We start from the raw sequence: 23,664 nt of genomic DNA, 5'->3' as shown, positions 1-23,664 counted from the left end.
GCAGTCATAAAAACCATCAAGCGCTATGATGAAACTGGCTCTCATGAGGACCACGACAGGAAAGGAAGACCCAGAGTTACCTCTGCTGCAGAGGATAAGTTCTTTAGAGTTAACTGCACCTCAGATTGCAGCCCAAATAAATGCTTCACAGAGTTCAAGAGACATCTCAACATCAACTGTTCAGAGAAGACTGAATCAGGCCTTCATGGTTGAATTGCTGCAAAGAAACCACTACTAAAAGACACCAATGAGAAGAAGAGACTTGCTTGGGCCAAGAAACACGAGCAATGGACATTAGACCGGGGGGAAGTCTGTGCTTTGCTCTGATGAGTCCAAATGTGAGATTTTTTGTGAGAGGCAGAGTAGGTGAACGGATGATCGCCGCATGTGTAGTTCCCACTGTGAAACATGGAGAAGGAAGTGTGATGGTGTGGGGGTGCTTTCCTGGTGACACTCAGGGATTTATTGAGAATTCAAGGCACACTTAACCAGCATGGCTACCACAGCATTCTGCAGCGATACGCTGTCCCATCTGGTTTGCGCTTAGTGGGACTATCATTTGTTTTTCAACAGGACAATGACCCAACACACGTCCAGGCTGTGTAAGGGCTATTTGACGGAGAAGGATAGTGATGGAGTGCTGCATCAGATGACCTGGCCTCCACAACCCAATTGAGCTGGTTTGGGATGAGTTGGACCTCAGAGTGAAGGAAAAGCAGCCAACAAGTGCTCAGCATATGTGGGAACTCCTTCAAGATGGTTGTAAAAGCATTCCCCAAGAAGCTGGTTAAGAGAATGCCGAAGAGTGTGCAAAGCTGTCAAAGCAAAGGGTGGCTACTTTCAAGAATGTAAAATCTAAAATATATTTTGATTTGTTTAACACTTTTTTTGGTTACTACATGATTCCATATGTGTTATTTCATAGTTTTGATGTCTTCACTATTATTCTACAATGTAGGAAATAGTAAAAAATAAAGAAAAACCCTGGAATGAGTTGATGGGTCCAAACTATTGACTGGTACTGTATTCTGTATTACATATAAAATATATATTTTTCTACTGTTACATTGTTTAGAATTAGAGTGCATTCTCATTGCGTGCTTCAGTTAACCCGTAGCCTACTCTTTGATTTACTAAGTTTTAACTGCTGGAACTTATTCGTTTTAGGTTGTATGCCTATTCTGTTTGTTGTGTACTTGAACTAAATAGTAAAATAATCATTTTTGGAGGACAAAGTGTGTGTTTGATTAAATTCACTACTTCAATGAAAGTCAAAGAAGGCTGATTTAAAAATATAATAATATTCCTTTCAGTTGCAGCTACAATATGATATAGCAACAGGTAGCAATGTAGGAACTAACAAAAGTCGTGTGTAATCAACCTTTATTTTGAAAAACGGTCCAGGAAGTAGGTGACATCTTGTTTCCGGAACAAGAAGAGTTGTGTGAAGAAGCGTACGGTTTATGTTGGAAACCGTGCAGTCTTAAGACGTTGACTGAACAATGCAATGCAAATTACTTTAACGTAAGCGTTTAACATAGAGCCAATGAGATGTCCGATACTGTAGCCTTTCATGCTCAGCTAGCCTCCATCATTGAGGTTTTGGCGAATGCAGCCGTTGCCGAAATCTGCAAACTTGTAGATGACGGCCATGCCTCCTTACGGTTGGAAATTTCCCATAGCCAGAAAGAAATCGACAACCTGCGGAGGAAGCTGCTTTTGACAAAATTCCAGCATTCTCGACGGAGTGCAGAGAAATTGGGAGTCCTGCGACGCACAGTTCACCGACGCGTGGACACCGATAAGTTTACCCGGGCAAGAGAGAGCTTCGTAGAAAAGCCAACAGACAGACTTGGATATTGTAGGTTTTAACCTTATTTCAAAACGTTAAAATTAATGGGTCATGTGAAATATATGACGTTTGAGCGTTGTTCTTTTCTGGTGCAGTGCAGAATTGTTTTGCCGACAGTGAAGGGAGCAACTTTACGCAGAATGTAGCCAACTGGAGAGACTCAGAACGCACAGCAACAGACCGGGATTGGGGCATGCAGGTCAGTTGTCATAGACATGGTCAAATGTATTTTATTTATTTTCTCAATTTTCTAATGGTGTTGGGAATATTTTTCTAATAAAATGTTCCTGATGAATACAAAACACAGATGGCAGATATGCAAGTGGCACCTCTTATCAAAATGGAGAACCATGGCACCAGTAGAACAGAAGGTATTTTTGTTAAATTTATCTAATCTATGAAATTCACACTTTGTTGCTTGACTAATCCTTCAATGTTTATTGCAGTATTTGATTTACTTCTTAGTCGTAACCCATAACTAATAAGGCAAAGAAGAATCAGTCTCCACTAAAGGTCGCTGATGTTGTGCCCCATTTCAGAGATTGTCCAACTGGTCAGTGAGAGCAGTGAGAAGATCATTGTGGCAGAACCAGGTTCTTCGTCATCTACTGAAACCACAGACCTTCTGGACCAGCAGGGCAATCGAGACAGAGCTCCAGACACCTCACTCGATATAGAACCTGAAAACCAGACCTTCCAGCATCCAGCGTCACAATACAACAGAGCAAGACAAGACCATCAGGTTGCTGAGGGTGTGACCTGGGAAACTGACCATCAACCCATAGAATACAGCCTGTCCCAATGGACAGAGAACCAAGAGACTGACAATCGAACTGTGAATGCTCTTCACAATGCTGGGCCAGACTCCAAGAGGCTGTCTGGACATCCAGAGAGGAGAGGGGTGTCTGGTAACTCTGGGGTCTGCGTGTCAGCTTTGGGCTCTCTGGACTGGCTGCCTGATGTGGTGATGGTGGACTCAGTTCCCATTAAAGTGGAGGCAGATATGAGTTCAGAATGGAGCATAACTGGCCAAGAGGCGACATCTGGAGAGGTCTGTTCAGACGGCAGGCAGCTTGTGGACAACAGAGGAAGAGGGGGAATGGAATCTGGACAGACAAAGTGTCCCCCTGACACTCAACATGCAGAACAAGGGACAACTGTAGGATCAAGGTCCAAGATGTCAGATTTCAATGGACTGTCCACCCGAAACAGATTTTCATCCCCAAGGGTTACTCTCCACCAGGTTCCCCAAAGAGGGAAGCCAGCCCACTCCCCGAATTTCAACAGAGGCTCCACTTCTTCACCAAAAGGCATAGAAAAGCAGCCGCAACAGCTAACGTCTCACTCGCCCAAGAGGCAGCTCCGGTGCAGCCTCTGTGGAAAGCCCTTCCACCAGCCGGCTCACCTGCGGAGTCACATGCGGGTCCATACGGGGGAGAAACCGTACGGCTGCAGCCACTGCACCAAGCGCTTCTCCCACAGCCACCAGCTGAAGATGCATGAGAGGGTGCACACCGGAGAGAAACCATTTCAATGTGTCTACTGCGGGAAGTCCTTCACCCAGTCCGGCAACATGAAGAAGCACCTCCTCGTCCACACTGGTGGCAGGCCACAGGACATTGGGCTGCCTTGAGTGTTCCAGGGTGAAGTTACCCCTTGGTACAGATCTAGGATCAGCTTCCTCTCCCACAATCTTAACCTTTACCATTAGTAGAAAGAAATGCTAAACTGACCCAACATCAGCATCTAGGGGCAATTTAACACTACTCTTCCTGGTGTAATGAAATGCAGGGCCAGTAGTTTTTCCTCAGAATGTGACCAGACTGGGGGAAAACTCCTGGTCCTAGTTGTAAGGGGAATGGCTCCACACTCATGGGTTTTCATATTTATTTTTTTATTTATCCTTTATTTTACCAGGTAAGTTGACTGAGAACACGTTCTCATTTGCAGCAACGACCTGGGGAATAGTTACAGGGGAGAGGAGGGTGATGAATGATCCAATATGAAAACTGAGTCAATGTGTTTTTAACAGTTTGATTGGTTTCCACATTGAACGGTTCTGGTGTGTAGTGGTTGTATTTTCAGTTTACTGGCTTGATGCTTGGTCCAGAGTGGATAGATAATGTAGAAGTTATGAAGAAGACTCGATCCTGAGCTAGCCTGACGACTCACACTAAATTATTCAGCTGCTCTGTCATTCACTACATACAGTCATTTGTGGTGATGAGGGGCACAATGGGTGTTGTACAAAATAAAGTCATCAGTGATTGGATCGTCTCTAACCAATTAAGAGTGTCCATGCCAATGACGAATTTTCAAACCATAGCTTTAATCACGTGTTTTCTGACTCTGGCCCAACCCAATCGGTTTCTGGACCAATCAGATGGCTCTGAATGTATTCGCATTCAGTAAAGGGTCGGTGAGGTACTCCAATCTGGACTCATTGCTCTCAAGAAACTGACGTCTGAGGGAGTGGCGTAGGGTTTGGCCAGAGCAAAGAGTTGGTAGCCAGGAAAATCCAGTAGTATCTGAAAGTAGAATCCAGTACATTGTGGTTACAGGTTCCTGTGAATGACTACATAAACCATTATATTCTTGCTGTGTGATTGCTGCACTGCATACTGCTATTACAATGTAATTATTAGTGCGGTTTGCGAAGCACGAGACCCCACTTTAAATCTTCGTCATACTTTATATTATTATTATTTAAGCTAGAAACGCCATTCAAACTTTAAACGTGCAGAGTGGTCAGGACCAATGTGCTTGCATACAACTTTTTATAGCTTTTGTACTTTTTAAACTACTAAGCTTTTTGTCCCTTATTTACTTTCATAGTTTTTATTCAACATTGTAAAGGTCCTATTGTGGCATCATCAACTCCCAGACTTCCAACATCCATTCACGGTTAACAATGCAACTTTTGACGCAAATCTGCAACTTTGACCACATTTCCAGCACTTTAGATTAAAACCTAGAGGGTATGACATTGAGGTCTATTTCTCTGGTATTCAAATCTGGAATCAGAACAGAATTATCTACTACCAATCAAAAAGTTACAGCTGTTTGTCTGAGTTTAGAGTGAAGAAAAGCAGCTAACTAAGGTCAGCTAACAGCTCTCATGTCTCGTCATTGAGATGCCCAAACGAAGCCGTTGCTATGGATACCAATGCATTTTAATGGCAAAAAAAGTGTCATATACCAAAATGGTAAAAAAAAATGTAATCTACATTTACAGTATCTCCTCTTTCACCATTTAAATGATCTACTTCAAACCAACTTTGATATGTTCAGACGGGTCCTACTTAGATTGTTTGTCAAAAGATTTGATACTATATATATATATATATACACAAAAAATGGTAGAAATGAACATGGGTTTGAATGAGAACCATAGGAATACAGAGGTAGCTATTCAAAATGGTCTTGCTACATGACCAACTTTAAAACATTCAGGCTATCCTAACTTCACTCTAAGATCTTTATCAACTACAGAGTTGCATAAAATAACTGCACCGTTCAAGCTGGAGACACCAAACCAGCTTTCACATGTTCAGGCTATCTTAAATTCAAATTATTGAACTTACATCAACTACAAATATATAAATTAGCATATCAATCAAAAGTTACAGCTCTTAGTCGGAGTTTAGTGACCAAAAGTAGCTAACTAACGTCAGCTCTCTCATGTCTCATCATTGAGCCGTCTAAACGGAGCCAATGCCATAGATACTCACGCAGAGGAGCGCATGGGGCAGCGCAGGAAGCAAGGGACAGACCGAGATCAGCTATTGATACTAACAGGAAGTTACTGTGTTGAGCAATCGGGCGCTGGTAGGACCTGAACGTCACCGGCATGGGTAGGGCTCGGCCTAAAATGTCATGCCTTTCTGCATTTCTTTTCATTCAAACTTCTGACAACTTTCCCAACAGGTTAGACAGAAACTTAGTGTATGACGTCGTCCTCTACGTCACTGCTATTCAAGCTGAAATGGTGATCACTGTTAGCCTAAATAGTTTATTTATTAGATACAACTACAGCTAGCTATCAGTAGGTCTACATACAAACCTATTATACATAGTTCAACTACCACTAAAATACTTTTTAAAGATCTGTCAACACTAGATGTATCATCATATTTCCCTCCCCAAATAATAGCCTAAATGTTTCTAATTCCTTATGAGTTTCTCCCTTCCACCACAAGAGCAAGTCTATATATTCAGAAAGCAAAAAGGTTGCAGAATCATGATTTATTTTCTCTCGTTTTATGACAGATCACAACCAGAAACAAGCATGTTAGCAAAGCTTGAATTAATGAATGGATATGCCCTGTTGTTTTTCCCTGCAGCATCTGACTAAATATGCACGGCATATTGCCAACAAGACAAGTCCAAAATAATATTTGAGTTTCTGACTTTGAACAGCAGACTTGTGAGTTTCCTACAATACTCTGTACTGTTTAATCATTATATCATCATTCAACAAAAATCTAACTTGATTTACACTGAGTGTTTTACAAAAGTAAATCATGCATTTATTTATCTGAAACCTGAGCATGGATGATTGAGTTGCTTTGCTTTCCTTCGAGTGTTGTCCACATGATCCAGCCTTTTATTACCATCGTCTGACAGAAGATAGCTTTGTCTTTCTTCTTCCAGTTTTCACACTCACCTACTGTAGTTTAGACATTTTTGTGATAACTGCCCCACAATCCAAAGAAATAAGGTTTATATAGTAGTCTATCAAAGTAATCAGACCAATTGTTTTACTACATTTTAATTGTACTATTTGCTTTAAATAGTAAAGTGAAACTTGAACTTCTTCCACTACCACAAAAATACTTTAAAAGCTAAAGCAAGCCCCACAACATTACTTCATGTAAAGTTACCATCTAGTTAGCAGTGTTTGTATTTAGCGTCATTTATTGTAAAATCAAATCTCCTAAATGTTATTTACACTGAAAAAATATATGAACGCAACAATTTATAATATTTCACTGAGTTACAGTTCATATTACTGCATTTATTCACAGTCAACTGAAATAAATGCTTTAGGACCTAATCTATGGATTTCACAGCTGGTAATACAGATACGCATCTGTGGGTAACAATACCTTTTTTTATATATATATATATATATAGTTTTTTGTGCGTATGGAACATTTCTGGGATATTTTATTTCAGCACATGAAACATGGGACCAACACTTTACATGTAGTATTTATATTTTTGTTCGGTGTAGTTGTTTACCCATTACTCAGGACAATCTGAAATCCCATTGGCTATTTATTCATATTCTATATTCAGATATTTAAATATTTCTACTGTTACATTGTTCAGCGTTAGAGTGCATTCTCAGTGTGGTGCTTCAGTTAGTTTTGAGACTACTAACCCTTAGCGTTTTCTCTTGATTTACTTATTTTTAACTGAAGGAATACATTTATTCCTTTTAAATTCAGGCTGTATGCGTATTCTGTATTTTTTTTTACTTAATCATTATTATTTTTGGAGGTCAGTATTTTTTTGATTCACTTAATTGAAAGTCAAAGAAGGCTGATAAAACAACATTTGATTCATTTCAGTAGCGGCTACAATATGATACAGCAGAAGGTGGCAATGTTGGAAGTTCGAACCAACATATATCGTGTGTGTAACCAACATTTTATTTTGAAAAGCCAACCCTTATTCTAAAAAAAGATCCAGGAAGTAGCGTAACAAAAACAAACGAGATGTGTATGAAGTATACGGTATATGGTGTGAACTGTGTAGTCTGATGACGTTGACTGAATACTTAAATGCAAATTACTTTAACATAAGTGTTTAACATAAGGGACATGTACGATACTGTCGCCTTTCATGCTCAGCTAGCCTCCATCATTGAGGTTTTGGCAAATGCAGCCGTTGCCGAAATCTGCAAACTTGTAGATGACGGCCATGCTGCCTTACGGTTGGAAATTTCCCATAGTCAGAAAGAAATCGACAACATGCGGAGGAAGCTGCTTTTGACAAAATTCCAGAATTCTCGAAGGAGCGCAGAGAGATTTGGAGCCCTGCGACGCACAGTTCACAGGCGCGTGGACAGCGGTCATATTGGTCGGGGAAGAGGGAGCTTCGTAGGAAAGTCAACAGGCAGAGTTGGATATTGTGTTTTTTTTTAACCTTATTTAAACACGTTAACAATAATTGGTAATGTATAATATATAACGGTTATGAAGGGATCTCTTTTCTGGTGCAGTGGAAAATCGTCTTGCCGACAGTGAAGGAGGCAACTTTATGCAGGATGTCACCAACTGGAGAGACGCAGGACTCACAGGGATAGACCAGGATGGGGGCATGCAGGTCAGTGGACATAGACACGGTAAAGTGTATAATTTATGTTTGCATATTTCAGGTGGTGGTGGGATTTTTATTTTACCAGGTAAATTGACTGAACACATTTTCATTTGCAGCAAGGACCTGGGGAATAGTTACAGGGGAGAGGATGGGGAATGAATGAACCAATTGTAAACTGGGGATGATTAGGTGGCCATGATGGTATGAGGGCCAGATTGGGAATTTAGTCATGACACCGGGGTTAACACCCCTACTCTTACAATAAGCGCCATGGGATCTTTAGTGACCACAGAGAGTCAGGACGGACACCCGTTTAACGGCCCATCCGAAAATGTGTTGGGTGGCGGAATGTCCCTAATCCATTGTTTTCTCATTTAAAATGCTGTTGGGATATTTTTCTAATAAAATGTTCCTGATGTATACAAAACACAGATGGCAGACATGCAAGAGGCACCTCTTATCAAAATGGAGAACTTTCACACCAGCAGAACAGAAGGTATTTTATTAAATTTATCCAATTTACACTTTGTTGAGTAAAGCCTTTATTGTAGTATTTGATAAACTTCTTAGTCATAAGCCATAACTAATAAGGCAAAGAAGAATTGGTCTCCACTACAGGAAGCTGATGTTGTGCCCCATTTCAGAGATTGTCCAACTGGTCAGTGAGAGCAGTGAGAAGATCATTGTGGCAGAACCAGGTTCTTCGTCGTCTACTGAAACCACAGACCCTCTGGACCAGCAGGGCAACAGACACAGAGCTCCAGACACCTCACTCAATATAGAACCTGAAAACCAGACCTTCCAGAATCCAGCATCACAATACAACAGAGCAAGACAGGACCATCAGGTTGCTGAGGGTGTGACCTGGGAAACTGACCATCAACCCATAGAATACAGCCTGTCCCAATGGACAGAGAACCAAGAGACTGACAACCGAACTGTGAATGCTCCTCACAATTCCGGGCCAGACTCCAAAAGGCTGTCTGGACATCCAGAGAGGAGAGGGATGTCTGGTAACTCTGGGATCTGCATGTCTGCTTCAGGCTCTCTGGACTGGCTGCCTGATGTGGTGATGGTGGACTCAGTTCCCATTAAAGTGGAGGCAGATATGAGTTCAGAATGGAGCCTAACTGGCCAAGAGGCGACATCTGGAGAGGTCTGTTCAGACGGCAGGCAGCTTGTGGACAACAGAGGAAGAGGGGGAATGGAGTCTGGACAGACAAAGTGTCCCCCTGACACTCAACATGCAGAGCAAGGGACAACTGTAGGATCAAGGTCCAAGATGTCAGATTTCAATGGACTGTCCTCCCTAAACAGCTTTTCATCCCCAAGGGTTACTCTCCACCAGGTTCCCCAAAGAGGGAAGCTAGCCCACTTCCCAAATTTCAACAGAGGCTCCACTTCTTCACCGAAAGGCATAGAAAAGCAGCCACAACAGCTGACGTCTCACTCCACCCAGAGGCAGCTCCGGTGCAGCCTCTGTGGAAAGCCCTTCCACCAGCCGGCGCACCTGCGGAGTCACATGCGGGTCCATACGGGGGAGAAACCGTACGGCTGCAGCCACTGCACCAAGCGCTTCTCCCACAGCCACCAGCTGAAGATGCATGAGAGGGTGCACACCGGAGAGAAACCATTTCAATGTGTCTACTGCGGGAAGTGCTTCACCCAGTCCGGCCACATGAAGAAGCACCTCCTCGTACACACTGGTGGCAGGCCACAAGATGTTGTGCTGCCCTAAGTGGAGTTTTTCTTCACCACGTGACCAGACCAGGGAAAAACTGGTCTTCCCCCATAGTTCCTGTTCCCATGTGTCTAGTTCCTCTTCCACCCTAGTTGTAAGGGGAATGGCGCCACACTACTGGGGTTTTCATATGAACACTGGGTCCATGTGTTTTTAACAGTTTGGATAGTTACCACATTGAACGCTTCCCTCTGTGTGTAGTGGTTGTGTTTTCAGTTCAACTGGCTTGATGCTTGGTCCAGAGTGGACTGATAATGTATATTATTAAAGCTGAAGATCTTAAACATTACATTTTAGTCAGTTAGCAGAAGCTCTTATCCATAGCAACTTAAGTGCAATAAGGGTTAAGTGCTTTGCTCAAGGCACATCAACAGATTTTTCAGCTTGGTTGGCTTTGCGATTTGAACCTGCGACTTTTCGGTTACTGGCTCAACGCTCTTAACCGCTAGGCTACCTACTGCTAGGCTACCTACTGCTAGGCTACCTACTGCTAGGCTACATCCTTATGAATTTGTTACCAATTGTATTCATATCAAACAGTAGTTAAGTGTTCAGGAAGCACTGGACAGGTGCCTAGGCGAGCGAGGTCTGTTGGTGGTCGAGAGCTCGTTGCTCGTTTATGTTTTTACTTGGATGAACAGAGCCGGGGAGGAGGAGGAAGGCGCAGGGTTCCCGCATGCCAGCACACTCCTGGGCCTGGAAACGGACCTGGCGACCCAGCAGTTGCAGGGAGAGAGAGTGCTGACTGGAATGGTAGGCTGTCAATGGTTGTGATACAGGGTTTAATATGGTTGGATTTGTAGAGAGTAAAATCAAGCCATATTGATACCCTTCTACCCTTCCCCATCATATTCTGCCTAGGAAAACCCTTCTCTATTTACAGTTGCAATGAGTTTGAGTCCCAGAATTAGAATGAATAGAATTAGAACCCATTCAATTAGAATTCTCTGGTTTATTCCTTTCCATTCTGACTGTTTTGAGTAGGCTAGACAGGTTAGGATGTGCACCAGCATTGTAGACCCAAGCTACTCACTCACCTCTCATTTATTCCCAGAATCCCCAGAGGTACCATGGTCTGGGGAAACTTCATCTCCTGGAGGTAAGTAGATTTATCTCACATAGAACAACCAGAAAATCACTTTCCTGCTTTCCTAATATCAGTATTTGAAACCACTCACTTTGTTTTGGATTCTCCATACACGATTCTACTGAAAATAACGTTTAGATGACCATTCATTTATACATATACTTATATAAGGATGATTCCTCACGAAACTAGGAACACTTTTTTTTTTTTTCATGAAATGCAATCTATTGAATGTTCCTTTGGAGGAAGGATTGTTGGGATATATTTGACATTTATCTTAAAGCATAATTGACAAGTATTTAATTTTAGTTGGAATATTTGTTGCTATGTTGTTGTCTTAGGTCTTTATGTTGTGTTGTCTCTTGTCGCGATGTGTTTTTTCCTATATTTATGTGTTATATATATTTTTTTAAATCCCAGCCCACGTCCCCGCACGAGGTCTTTTGCCTTTTGGTAGACCGTCATTGTTAATAAGAATTTGTTCTTAACTGACCTGCCTAGTTAAATAAAATAAATACAAAAAATTGTGACATTTTGGCCTTACCAGGCCTCCTTTTAAGAGTAAATATTTCAGTTGTAGGTGCTACAAAGCAACATTTGGTGTCATATTCTGTTGTAACTTTAATGTGTTACAGAGTTAATGTTTAAGTTAATTCATTGAGCTGTATCTAAAGATATTTCTTTACAGTTATTTACGTATGTAATTGTATTGGTTAGTATTGAATTACGCTTTTGACTGCAAGTTCCAGAATGCCTTGCGACAGGAAGTAGAGAGTGAACGCGCAAGTTAAGTGCAATTAACAGGTGATTATTTGGCCACTTTACGCTAGCATCTTACTGGCATTGCTCTGTAGAATCTAAAGTTGTTAAATGTAACGTGATCAAGAATTATTACTAAAAGAAGCTTTCATATCAAACCCGACGTCCCGAGTCATTACTTTGAAGATAGTTATTCTATATATTCAACTTTACTGCTTGCTCTGTAATATGAGTAGTATTTTGATTGCAGTAACACATTTCTTACATTCTTTTTACACGCTTCAGCACTCGGCGGTCCTGTTCTGTGAGTTTGTGGGGCCTACCACTTCGCAGCTGTTGTTGCTCCTAGATGGTTTCCACTTCGCAATAACTGCACTTAAGAGTTGAGCAGGGCAGAAATGCTGTTGAGCAGGGCAGAAATGCTGTTGAGCAGGGCAGAAATGCTGTTGAGCAGGACAGAAATGCTGTTGAGCAGGGCAGAAATGTGATGAACTGACTTGTTGGAAAGGTGCCCTTCTATGATGGTGCCACATTGAAAGTCACTGAGCTCTTCACTAAGGCCATTCTTCTGCAACTGTGTCTATGGAGATTGCATGGCTGTGTGGTTAATTGTATACAAGGGTGTGGCTGAAATAGCCAAATACAATAATTTGAAGGGGTGTCCACATACCTTTGTGTATATATAGTGTATTATTTCCCGTGTTTATTATAAAGGCCTGGGGGAGTTGTGTAATTCAAATAAAACCAGAGAGGAAGAGGCGAATTTGTAAAACAAGAAGACATTGCGAGATGCAGATTAACAAAACAGAGCACGCTTCTGCCTTCTGCTTCTCTCTCGTTCACGCTGGCCTGCCAACTGTCTCTTCGCTAATGAAGCTAGTGTGTGTTCAGTCTTTGGTCTGTTGCGTGTAGAAGATCCTAGCCAATTCATGGCACCGATTTCTACAGTCAGTCTTGCAGGCACGAGGTAGTCTACTCGAACTTTTTGTCTCGTATGAAATTATAGTAGGCTTCCGGTAGCCTGTATCGATTACGCTTTTCAGACATAATGGAATGTGGCCCCTTCAAATCCCGTCGGCTACTGCATGTTTGTTTCTCTGTCTGTTAGGGTAGGTATTACACTACGGTTTTTAAAATACCAACACGAAACTTTATCTGGTGATATGAACGGATATTTTATTTGTCTGTAAAGGAATGCCATTATGCCACTTCTGAAGCAGGACTAAGATCTATCACTATGCAACCAGAACTATCAATCAAATAATTGCTGCCTGCGCGCAGTCCTCTCCTAAAAAAATGACTAACGTTTGTTAAATACCGTGATTTACCGAGACATGTTGTAGAAATAAAACGCATCTAGCTACCATACCATAAAAAAAAAAACAGATCAATCAGCGATGTTTATTGTTGTCTGGGGAAAAAATACAGTACATTTTACACAGGAGCAGAATTATACTGGCTGAAAAGGTACCGACCTGATGCGGCACTTTTTTTTTTATTGTCTGAAAAGTTATCAGTTTTAGCTATCTGTAGCTGCGTTCTACGTCTGTAAAGGGTGGCTGTATATATAACTTAATTGCCCGGCCCTGGCGGTCATACATAGTTAATAGGACCATTATTCTGCATTGTAAATTAACGTGTTATTTAAAAAAATATCTTGTGGTTTTAACGGAAAAACGATATAAAAAATGTCCGTTTAAACATTATTAAGCAAAATTGTCCATTTGTCACATCCCTAATTCAAAGTATACTATTTTTTTATTGGCCTTATTTTTTTACAATTATTGTCAAACGTACTTTACAGGCAAATCAAAGTTGTGGTAGTTTTACATTTATGTCCCATTTTACAGATAAATTGGCAATGTAACCAATCACAGCCCTCCTTTTACGTCTATCATTGCACATCCTGCAAATCACTAGCAGAGGGCGACCATTTTGAATCCAATTTCACATTCACTCTCTTGGAAATGCTTAAACATTTAATCATAAAAGCAGCAGAGATCCCACTCTGGATCTTTGGTATGCACTGACAAATTACATAATATGGTGTCTTGCAGGAGTCCTGGGTAAGCCAAATATTCCAACAATTCATATTCTTTTAAATTATTATTTAAGATACATGTCAAATATATGTCAACAATACTTCCTCCAAAGAACCCTTCTATGGATTAAATTGAGTGAAAATCCCCCAAATAAGAATTTTGTGAGGAATCGCCCATAAATGTTTGACATGTAGCCTACCTAGTGACTACCTATCTTCTTTTTATATATTTATATATAAAACAACTGCTTTAGGGACCAATAACAAACATTTCATCAATATAGGCAGCTAAAACACTGAAAGCATTGAATTGATTCACTTGCTTGCAGCTTCTTCTGGAGTCACTGGTGTGGATCTTCCGGAATGTGTTGCGTGTGGACGGGAAGAGAGGCTACTGGAACCTGTCTCTGGTCTGCAGAACCTTACACACCATCTTGACAAATTAAAAAAATTAGGACATACTCCACAGGGAAGGTTCGTAACCACGATGACATACAGTGCCTTCGGAAGGTATTCAGACCCCTATAGACTTTTTCTACATTTTGTTAGGTTACAGCCTTATTCTAAAATGGATTAAATATAAAAATGTCCTCAGCTATCTACACACAACATAGCAAAAAACAGGTTTTTACAAATGTTTGCTAATTTAATCAAAATAAATAACAAGTATTCAGACCCTTTGCTATGAGACTCGAAATTGAGCTCAGGTGCATCTTGTTTCCATTGATCATACTTGAGATGTTTCTACTACTTGATTGGAGTCCATCTGTGGTAAGTTCAATTGATTGGACATGATTTGGAAAGGCACACGCCTGTCTGTATAAGGTCCCACAGTTGACAGTGCATGTCAGAGTAAAAACCAAGCCATGAGGTTGAAGGTATTGTCCGTAGATCTCAGAGACAGGATTGTGTCGAGGCACAGCTCTGGGGAAGGGTACCAAAACACTTCTGCAGCATTGAAGGTCACCAAGAACACAGTGGCCTCATCATTCTTAAATGGAAGAAGTTTGGAACCACCAAGACTCTTTGTAAAGCTGACCGCCTGGGCCAAACTGAGCAATCGGGGGAGAAGGGTCTTGGCCAGGGAGGTGACCAAGAACCCGATGGGTTCCTCTGTGGAGATGGGAGAACCTCCCAGAAGGACAACCATCTCTGCAGCACTCCAATCAGAAGCTACTCCTCAGTAAAAGATGCATGACAGCGCGCTTGGAGTTTGCCAAAAGGCACCTAAAGTCTCTCAGACCATGAGAAACAAGATTCTCTGGTCTGATGAAACCAAGATTGAACTCTTTGGCCTGAATGCCAAGTGTCACATTTGGAGGAAACCTGGCACCATCACTACAGTGAAGCATTTTGGTGGCAGCATCATGCTGTGAGGATGTTTTTCAGCGGCAGGGACTGGGAGACTAGTCATGATCGAGGCAAAGATGAATGGAGCAAAGTACAGAGAGGTCCTTGATGAAAACCAGCTCCAGAGCGTTCAGGACCTCAGACTGAGGGCGAAGGTTCACCTTCCTACCGGACAATGACCGTAAGCACACAGCCAAGACAACGCAGGAGTGGCTTCAGGATACATCTCTGAATGTCCTTGTGGCCCAGCCAGAGCCCGTTCTTGAGCCCGATCGAACATCTCTGAAGAGACCTGAAAATAGCTAAGCAGCCACGCTCCCCATCCAACCTGACAGCGCTTGAGAGGATCTGCGGAGAAGAATGGGAGAAACTCCCCAAATACAGGTGTGCCAAGCTTCTAGCGTCATACCCAAGAAGACTCGAGGATGTAATCGCTGGTAAAGGTGCTTCAATCAAGTGCTGAGTAAAGGGTCTGAATACTTATTTCAGTTTACTTTTTTTATTTTTATTAGAAACATTTCTAAAAACCTGTTTTGGTTTTGTCATTATGGGTTATTGTGTGTAGATTGACGGGGGGAAATTAATAATCAATATTTGAATAAGGCTGTAACCTAACAAAGTGGAGAAAGTCAAGGGGTCTGAATTCTTTCAGTCTAAAAAAAAGCCTATGAGATTCAGACAATTGTTTTTCATTTTTTCTAAATTTTATCCCCTTTTCTCCCCAATTTTCGTGGTATCCAATTGCTAATAATTATTATCTTGTCTTATCGCTACAACTCCCGTACGGGCTCGGGAGAGACGAAGGTCGAAAGCCACGCGTCCTCCGAAGCACAACCCAACCAAGCCGCACTGCTTCTTAACACAGCGCGCCTCCAACCCGGAAGCCAGCCGCACCAATGTGTCGGAGGAAACACCGTGCACCTGGCCCCCTTGGCTAGCACGCACTGCGCCCGGCCCGCCACAGGAGTCGCTGGAGCGCGATGAGACAAGGATATCCTTACCGGCCAAACCCTCCCTAACCCGGACGACGCTAGGCCAATTGTGCGTCGCCCCATGGACCTCCCGGTCGCGGCCGGCTGCGACAGAGCCTGGGCGCGAACCCAGAGACTCTGGTGGTTTTTCATTTTTTCAATGTCATGCAGTGCTCTTGAGGAGAATTTCATGAACCATATTTTCCCCAAAAATCTTAGTCTTACAAATATCATTGTATGTCAAAACTGCGCACAGACACCTCAGTGTCTGTGTCCCATAGACCTAAGATTCTTTACTTGTGCATTCATATTCCATGTATTCCATTCTGGTTTGTCTGACAATCTTTTGTTCTGTTCTGTGTTTATTTTCCAGAGATCTGATCCTGAACCCCAGTCGTTACTGAAAGGAGAAGCCAGTACAGTGTGGTTACAGGTTACAGTGAATGACGACATGAACCATTATATGCTCACTACATGCTTGCTGCGCTACTTACACCCATATTACCAATGTTATTATTACAAATGTTTATTTTTATTTACAATGTTGTAATTTATTGTAAAAACAAAAGGCAATGTTTAGCTATTACTCAGGACAATAAGAAATCCCATTATCTATTTATCCATTCTATATCCAGATATTTAAATCTTTCTACTGTTACATTGTTCAGTGTTAGAGTGCGTTCTCAGTGTGGTGCTTCAGTTAGTTTTGAGACTACTAACCCTTAGCCTACTATTCAATTGACTTTAAATTGAAGGAATGTATTTATTCCCTTTAAATTCAGGTTGTATGCTGATTCTGTATTTTTCTACTTGATCCAATTAGTAAAATAATCATATTTGGAGGACAAAGTGTTTGTTTTAATTCACTTAATTGAAAGTCAAAAGGCTGATTTTTTTGTAACATTTGATTCCTTTCAGTCGCTACAATATGATACAGCAGCAGGTAGCAATGTTGGAACTAACATAAGTTGTGTGTGTAACCAATCTTTATTTTGAAATCTCACCTTTTATTTTGAAAAAATGATCCACTAAGACATTTTTGTTTCCGGAACAAAAATAAACAAAAAAGAGAACCTGCGAGAAGCTAGCCACAATAAGGGTTAGCCACAATAGTGGAATTTACTGGTTGTCTTCAAAATAAAAGCTCCCAATTGACTGACTTCGAACGGATACAAGTGGATGCCCAACAGGACAATGACCCAAAACACCCCTCCAGGCTATGTAAGGGGTATTTGACCAAGGAGAGTGATGGAGTGCTGCATCAGATGACCTGGCCTCCACAATCACCCAACCTCAAACCAATTGAGATGTTTGGGGATGAGTTGGACCGCAGAGTGAAGGAAAAGCAGCCAACAAGTGCTCAGCATATGTGGGAACTCCTTCAAGACTGTTGGAAAAGCATTTCTTATGAAGCTGGTTGAGAGAATGCCAAGAGTGTGCAAAGCTGTCAAGGCAAAGTGTGGCTACTTGAAAAAATATAAAATTTGTTTAACACTTTTTGGGTTATTACATGATTCCATGTGTTATTTCATATTTTTATTGTCTAAACTATTATTCTACCATGTAGGAAATAGTACAAATGAAGAAAAACCCTTGAATGGGTAGGTGTGTCCAAACCTCTGAGTACGCCCCTAATGCAATTCTAAAGTATAATACATCCACAGTGCGATTTAAACAGATTGTAACTTTTTTGTATCAAATGAACTAGCTATTTAATCTTTAGCATTATCTAGTCCAAATATGTAATGATTACAATATGTGTATCCATTTGAATCACTTCCAATGGAGGACATTTATTTTGAAGGCGAACAGCAAATTCCACTGTTGTGGAAAATCCTTATTGTGTCTAGCTCCACAGATAAAATATATTTATGTTTGAAGCATACGGTGTGAACTTTGAGGACGTTGATTGAACACTGCAATGCAAATTACTATAACATAGGTGTTTAAGTTAGACATAGTGCCAAGAACATGACCGATACCGTCGTCTTTCATTCTCAGCTAGCCTCCATCATTGAGGTTTTGGCGAATGCAGCCGTTGCCGAAATCTGCAAACTTGTAGATGACGGCCATGCTGCTTTACGTTTGGAAATTTCACATAGTCAAAAAGAAATCGACAACCTGCGGAGGAAGCTGCTTTTGACAAAATACCAGAGTTCTCAACGGGGCACAGAGAAAATCGGAGCCATGCGACGCATAGTTCTCAGGCGCGACACCCATCGTGTTGCCCGAGCAAGAGAGAGCTTAGTAGGAAAGTCTTCAGGCAGACTTAGATATTGTAGTTTTTTTAAACCATATTTCAACACGTTAAAAATAATGGTCATGTAGAATATATTGGATATTGTAGTAAAAAAAAAACATTTCAACACGTTCAAAAGAATGGGTCATGTAGAATATGTAACGTTTATAAGGGTTTGTGTTTTCTGGTGCAGTGGAGGATTGTTTTGCCGACAGTGAAAGGGGCAACTTAACGCAGGATGTCACCAACTGGAGAGATTCAGGACGCACAGCAACAGACCAGGATGGGAGCATGCAGGTCAGTTGTCATAGACACGGTCAAATATATGATTTGTTTTCTCATATTTCAAATGGTTTGGGAGATATGTTTCTAATAAAATTTTCCTGATGAATACAAAACAGATGGCAGATATGCAAGAGGCACCTCTTATCAAAATGGAAAATCTTGACACCAGTAGAACGGAAGGTATTTTTGTGCAACTTATCAAATCTATGCAGTTTACACTTTATGTTAAGTAAAGACTTAAGTGTGTATTGCAGTATTGTATTACCTTCTTAGTCATTACCCATAACTATTAAACAAGGCAAAGAAGAATCAGTCTCCACTAAAGGACACTGATGTTCTTTATGTTGCCCCATTTCAGAGATTGTCCAACTGGTCAGTGACAGCAGTGAGAAGATCATTGTGGCAGAACCAGGTGCTTCATCATCTACTGAAATCACAGACCTTCTGGACCAGCAGGGCAACAGACACAGAGCTCCAGACACCTCACTCAATTTAGAACCTGAAAACCAGACGTTCCATCATCCAGCATCACAATACAACAGAGCAAGACAGGACCATCCGGTTGCTGAGGGTGTGACCTGGGAATCTGACCATCAACCCATAGAATACAGCCTGTCCCAATGGACAGAGAACCAAGTGACTGACAACCCAACTGTGAATGTTCCTCACAATGCAGGGCCAGACTCCAAGAGGCTGTCTGGACATCCAGAGAGGAGAGGGGTGTCTGGTAACTCTGGTGTCTGCATGTCTGCTTTGGTCTCTCTGGACTGGCTGCCTGATGTGGTGATGGTGGACTCAGTTCCCATTAAAGTGGAGGCAGATATGAGTTCAGAATGGAGCATAACTGGCCAAGAGGCGACATCTGGAGAGGTTTGTTCAGACAGCAGGCAGCTTGTGGACAACAGAGGAAGAGGGGGAATGGAGTCTGGACAGACAAAGTGTCTCCCTGACACTCAACATGCAGAGCAAGGGACAACTGTAGGACCAAGGTCCAAGATGTCAGATTTCAACAGACTGCCCTCCCTAAACAGCTTTTCATCCCCAAGTGTTACTCTCCTCCAGGTTCCCCAAAGAGGGAAGCCAGCTCCCTTCCCAAATTTCAACATAAGTGCCACTTCTTCACCGAAAGGCATAGAAAAGCAGCCACAACAGCTGACGTCTCACTCCACCAAGAGGCAGCTCCGGTGCAGCCTCTGTGGAAAGCCCTTCCCTCAGCCGGCGCACCTGCGGAGGCACATGCGGGTCCATACGGGGGAGAAACCGTACGACTGCAGCCACTGCACCAAGCGCTTCTCCCACAGGCACCAGCTGAAGATGCACGAGAGGGTGCACACCGGAGAGAAACCATTTCATTGCATCTACTGCGGGAAGTGCTTCACCCAGTCCGGCCACATGAAGAAGCATCTCCTCGTCCACACTGGCGGCAGGCCACAGGACGTTGTGCTGCCCTGAGTGTTCCAGGGTGAAGTTCCGACTAGATACAGATCTAGGATCAGCTTCCTCTCCCCCAATCCTAACCTTTACCACTTGTGGGAAAAAATGCTAAACTGACCCAACATCAGCATCTAGGGGCAACTTCACACTTCTCCACCCGGCGTAATGCTAGGCAGTGCCAGGAGTTTTTCCTCACCACGTGACAAGACCAAGGAAAAACTCCTGGCCCTAGTTGTAAGGGGAATGGCTCCACACTACTGGGGTTTTCATATGAACACTGGGTCCATGTGTTTTTAACAGTTTGGATGTTTTCCACATTGAACATTACCCTCTGTGTGTAGTGGTAGTGTTTTCAGTTCAGCTAGCATGATGCTTGGTCCAGAGTGGATTGATAATGTAGAAGTTATTGCAGGTGAAGATTTTAAACATCCTTATGAATTTGTATTGATGCAGTGGTGAACCAAAGAACAGCAATTAAGAATTCAGGAAGCTCTGGACAGGTGCCTGGGTGAGCAAAGCCTGTTGGTGGTTGAGAGCTCGTTGCTCGGTTCCTCTCTTATCTGAACACAGGAAAGAGGAGGAAGGTTCAGGGAAGAGGGCAATGGTGACCTCTTTTCTGGACATCGACATGGCAGAAGAGCAAAGCGACAGTTTCACGGACACCAACACAGTCCTGGCACTGTAAATGGACATGGCGACCTAGCTGGTGCAAGTAGAGAGAGTGCTGACTGGAATGGTAGGCTGTCAGGGGTTGGGTTTATAGAACTATCTTCATACCCCTTTACCCTCTTCATCATATTCAGCCTCGGGAAACATATGCCGGTTTTTGAGTCCCAGAATTAGAATGAATAGAATTCAAACCCATTCAATTCAATCAGAATTCTCTCTGGTTTATTCCTTTCCATTCTGACTGTTTTGAGCAGGCTTGACAGGTTAGGATGTGCACCATCACTGTAGACCTGGGGTCTTCAACCTTTCCTTGCCCAGGGATCCCCGCCCAGGCAAACCGGCCCACCAGGGATCCTCATCATATGTTAGCAAAACATTTTTCACATGTCTTATCATCAGAATGGCAGGGAGAAGTTATCAACATTTTAAAATAAATATAATTTTGAAAGAATTTTTACCTTCCCACATTATAATTGGAAGAGGAACTCATGATAAGGTCAACGTGACAATGGGTTAAGACTGTGTTAGCCTGTTGAGCTAAAGCCTAGGCATTGGTCCTGTGACTTGGATGAGTCTTCAAGGGGGAGGTAAAATGAGGGTGAAGTCTAACAGGTGGTTTGGTGACCACGCTTATGTGATAAGTGACTTGTCACAAAAGCGGAGCCCTGGGTTAAACTTAACACGTCTTCAGCCAGGTTGCTCATCACATGCATGGATCACCAAACCACGTCTGTTGCACTCTCATTAAATGGGTTGCACAGATCATTCTGTTTCTGTTTGCCACAGAAAGTGGTCTTGTGCAGGAGGCCTGATATGAACCCCAATCAGTTAAATTGGTGCCGTGATCTCTGAGTATGAGGTCAAAGGGGGGTGAAATTTAACCGAGGTGGTTCGATGAACCACTCTCTTTTTAAGAGTAACCTTGCTGGAGACTTGAAGACTTGTGTTAGCTTCCTGAACTAATCCCTATGGGCTTTAGTTAAGTGGACTAACACAGTCTTGTGATATGCAGGAGACCTGGTTCTAACCCAGTCAGTCATAAGAGCAAGATTAAACAGGGAGTGGAAAGGCTGTGCTTAGAAGGGCTGTGACGGGGCAATGTTTACTTATGGGAGCCACTTTTTTGTGTCACTCCCTTCTAATGCAGCATGTGATCGTCATAGAGGGGAACCGAAGACATGTCCATATTTCAGGAATGGGGTCATAATAGTTTATAGCCAAAACGGTTCAAACGCTAGAGCCAAATTAATAGGAAGTAAATAAATTCAACATGCCACATTGGCTTCAGAAACTGCCAAAAGCTTGTTTACTACAGAGAGCGTTTGATTCTTTCTGTTCTTTACTTTTTTACTGGCTGGCAAAGTACCCGGATGTCTCTGGTTTTGAATCTGAATTTAGAGAACTGAATTTAAAAACTAAATGTAAATGCATCTAAGAAGTTGAATATGACATTTTCATAAACTTGAAATTATTGTTTGTAAACTTGATAGACAATTAATGAAATATCTATCATATTGAAACTGAATATATAAATATTGAATTTGAATATTCAATAAAAAAATATTTTACTGAATGCTGTATGTTCACTCAATTCAGATTTCATGAAATTCAAGTTGAATTTGTGAATTAAATGATTAATATCTGCATTACAAATTTAAAAAATATTAAATTCAATATCCGAATCCCAATTCAAAATGATAGAATTCAAATGATAATTTCTGTTGGCACTGAAATTGCTCCATAGAGGGCACCCCTCAAACATTGAAGAATTAGAGCAGTTTGCTGCTGAAGAGTGTTCCAAATTTCCAGGATAAAGGTGCAGCAAGCTCATTGATGGCTACAAGAAGTGTTCGTCTGCAGTTATCTTGGTCAAAGGCTGTGCAACCAAGTACTAGATCTGGGGTGCTAATAATTTGGTCCATGTCATTTGTCATTATTTTCTAAATAACAATTGTAAACGTACGTTTTTTGACGTACTTTTTACCTCTTTTTCTCCCCAATTTTGTGATATTCAATTGGTAGTTAGTCTTGTCCCATCGCTGTAACTCCCCTATGGACTCGGGAGAGGCGAAGTTCGAGAGCCATGCATCCCCTGAAACACAACCCTGCCAAGCCGCATTGCTTCTTGACACACTGCTCGCTTAACCTGGAAGCCAGATGCACCAATGTGTCAAACTTAAATTTACAAAAATACAATTTGTTCTGCAATGCTGAATATCCAAAAACAACGTGTGGTGAGAAAGACATTGAAATATTTAAATAGGCAGCTAAAACACTGGAACCATTGAATTGATGCACTTTCTTGCAGCTTCCTCTGGAGTCGCTGGTGTGGATCTTCCGGGACGTACTGCGTGTGGATGGGAAGAGAGGCTACTGGAACCTGTCTCTGGTCTGCAGAACTTTTCACAACATCTTGAGAAATTAAATCATCAGATAGTACTCCATAGGGAATCGACAACGACACAAGTCTACAAGCTTATGGGACACATGCAATTGTTTAGGAGAGTAACTCATTGATTCAATGTCATGCAGCGCTCTGAGAATAATTTCATAATTTATACCATACCTTTCCCCAAAACTCTTACCAGATAAAGCAACGTCTCAAATCTCATTCCATGATTGATTGTTATATTATTGTAAACATCATTGTAAGTCAAAGCTGTGTGCAAACCAATGATTTATATAGTAGATGACTGAAATGGGGGCGCTGTTTTGAAGCCACCGTGCCTCCATCTTGCCACTCCCCCACCGTTGTAAAAAAAATAATATTTTGGAAGCTTTAGATATGAATTTATTAATGTCTACATTTGTTTTGGCCACATTTATTATATTACAGAACCTGAATGCATACTTTGAGTTAAACATAAATTCAATTATATTATATGAGTTAAATATAAAAATGAAAAAAT

At 41.8% G+C, this 23,664-nt stretch overlaps 3 protein-coding genes across 9 annotated transcripts; all 3 read left to right on the top strand.

Moving 5' to 3' along the window:
- The first annotated feature begins 1,439 nt into the window (after positions 1-1,439).
- Positions 1,440-6,565, top strand: LOC120035157 (transcriptional regulator CRZ1-like). Its single transcript, XM_038981967.1, has 4 exons — positions 1,440-1,861; positions 1,948-2,051; positions 2,160-2,223; positions 2,392-6,565. Exons 1-4 carry the CDS (start codon positions 1,552-1,554, stop codon positions 3,483-3,485), a joined length of 1,572 nt encoding a protein of 523 aa, XP_038837895.1. The 5' UTR covers positions 1,440-1,551; the 3' UTR covers positions 3,486-6,565.
- A 979-nt stretch (positions 6,566-7,544) lies between these two features.
- Positions 7,545-23,527, top strand: LOC120035161 (zinc finger protein with KRAB and SCAN domains 1-like). Of its 6 annotated transcripts, none has more exons than XM_038981979.1 (6): positions 7,545-7,980; positions 8,082-8,204; positions 8,612-8,675; positions 8,824-10,673; positions 10,975-11,019; positions 14,137-14,209. In XM_038981979.1, the coding sequence occupies exons 2-4, from the start codon at positions 8,172-8,174 to the stop codon at positions 9,915-9,917; spliced, it is 1,191 nt and encodes a 396-aa protein (XP_038837907.1). In that variant the 5' UTR covers positions 7,545-7,980; positions 8,082-8,171; the 3' UTR covers positions 9,918-10,673; positions 10,975-11,019; positions 14,137-14,209. The 6 variants fall into 6 exon arrangements, with proteins under 6 accessions (XP_038837907.1, XP_038837906.1, XP_038837903.1 ...); XM_038981975.1 differs by lacking the exon at positions 14,137-14,209 and adding an exon at positions 23,064-23,527 and having other exon boundaries at positions 7,546-7,980; positions 8,082-8,185; XM_038981974.1 differs by lacking the exon at positions 14,137-14,209 and adding an exon at positions 16,502-16,970 and having other exon boundaries at positions 7,546-7,980; positions 8,082-8,185.
- On the top strand, positions 18,548-22,340 carry LOC120035162 (zinc finger protein 184-like). Of its 2 annotated transcripts, XM_038981981.1 has the most exons (3): positions 18,548-18,664; positions 18,769-18,832; positions 19,011-22,340. In XM_038981981.1, the coding sequence occupies exons 1-3, from the start codon at positions 18,659-18,661 to the stop codon at positions 20,102-20,104; spliced, it is 1,164 nt and encodes a 387-aa protein (XP_038837909.1). In that variant the 5' UTR covers positions 18,548-18,658; the 3' UTR covers positions 20,105-22,340. The 2 variants fall into 2 exon arrangements, with proteins under 2 accessions (XP_038837909.1, XP_038837908.1); XM_038981980.1 differs by lacking the exon at positions 18,548-18,664 and having other exon boundaries at positions 18,754-18,832.
- Positions 23,528-23,664: the final 137 nt, after the last annotated feature.

This window comes from Salvelinus namaycush, chromosome 42 (genome assembly GCF_016432855.1).
Source record: "Salvelinus namaycush isolate Seneca chromosome 42, SaNama_1.0, whole genome shotgun sequence".
In the NCBI taxonomy this organism is placed as follows: Eukaryota; Metazoa; Chordata; class Actinopteri; order Salmoniformes; family Salmonidae; genus Salvelinus; species Salvelinus namaycush.
Note: the sequence above shows the minus strand (reverse complement) of the source record. Positions and strands in the feature narration are given on the sequence as shown.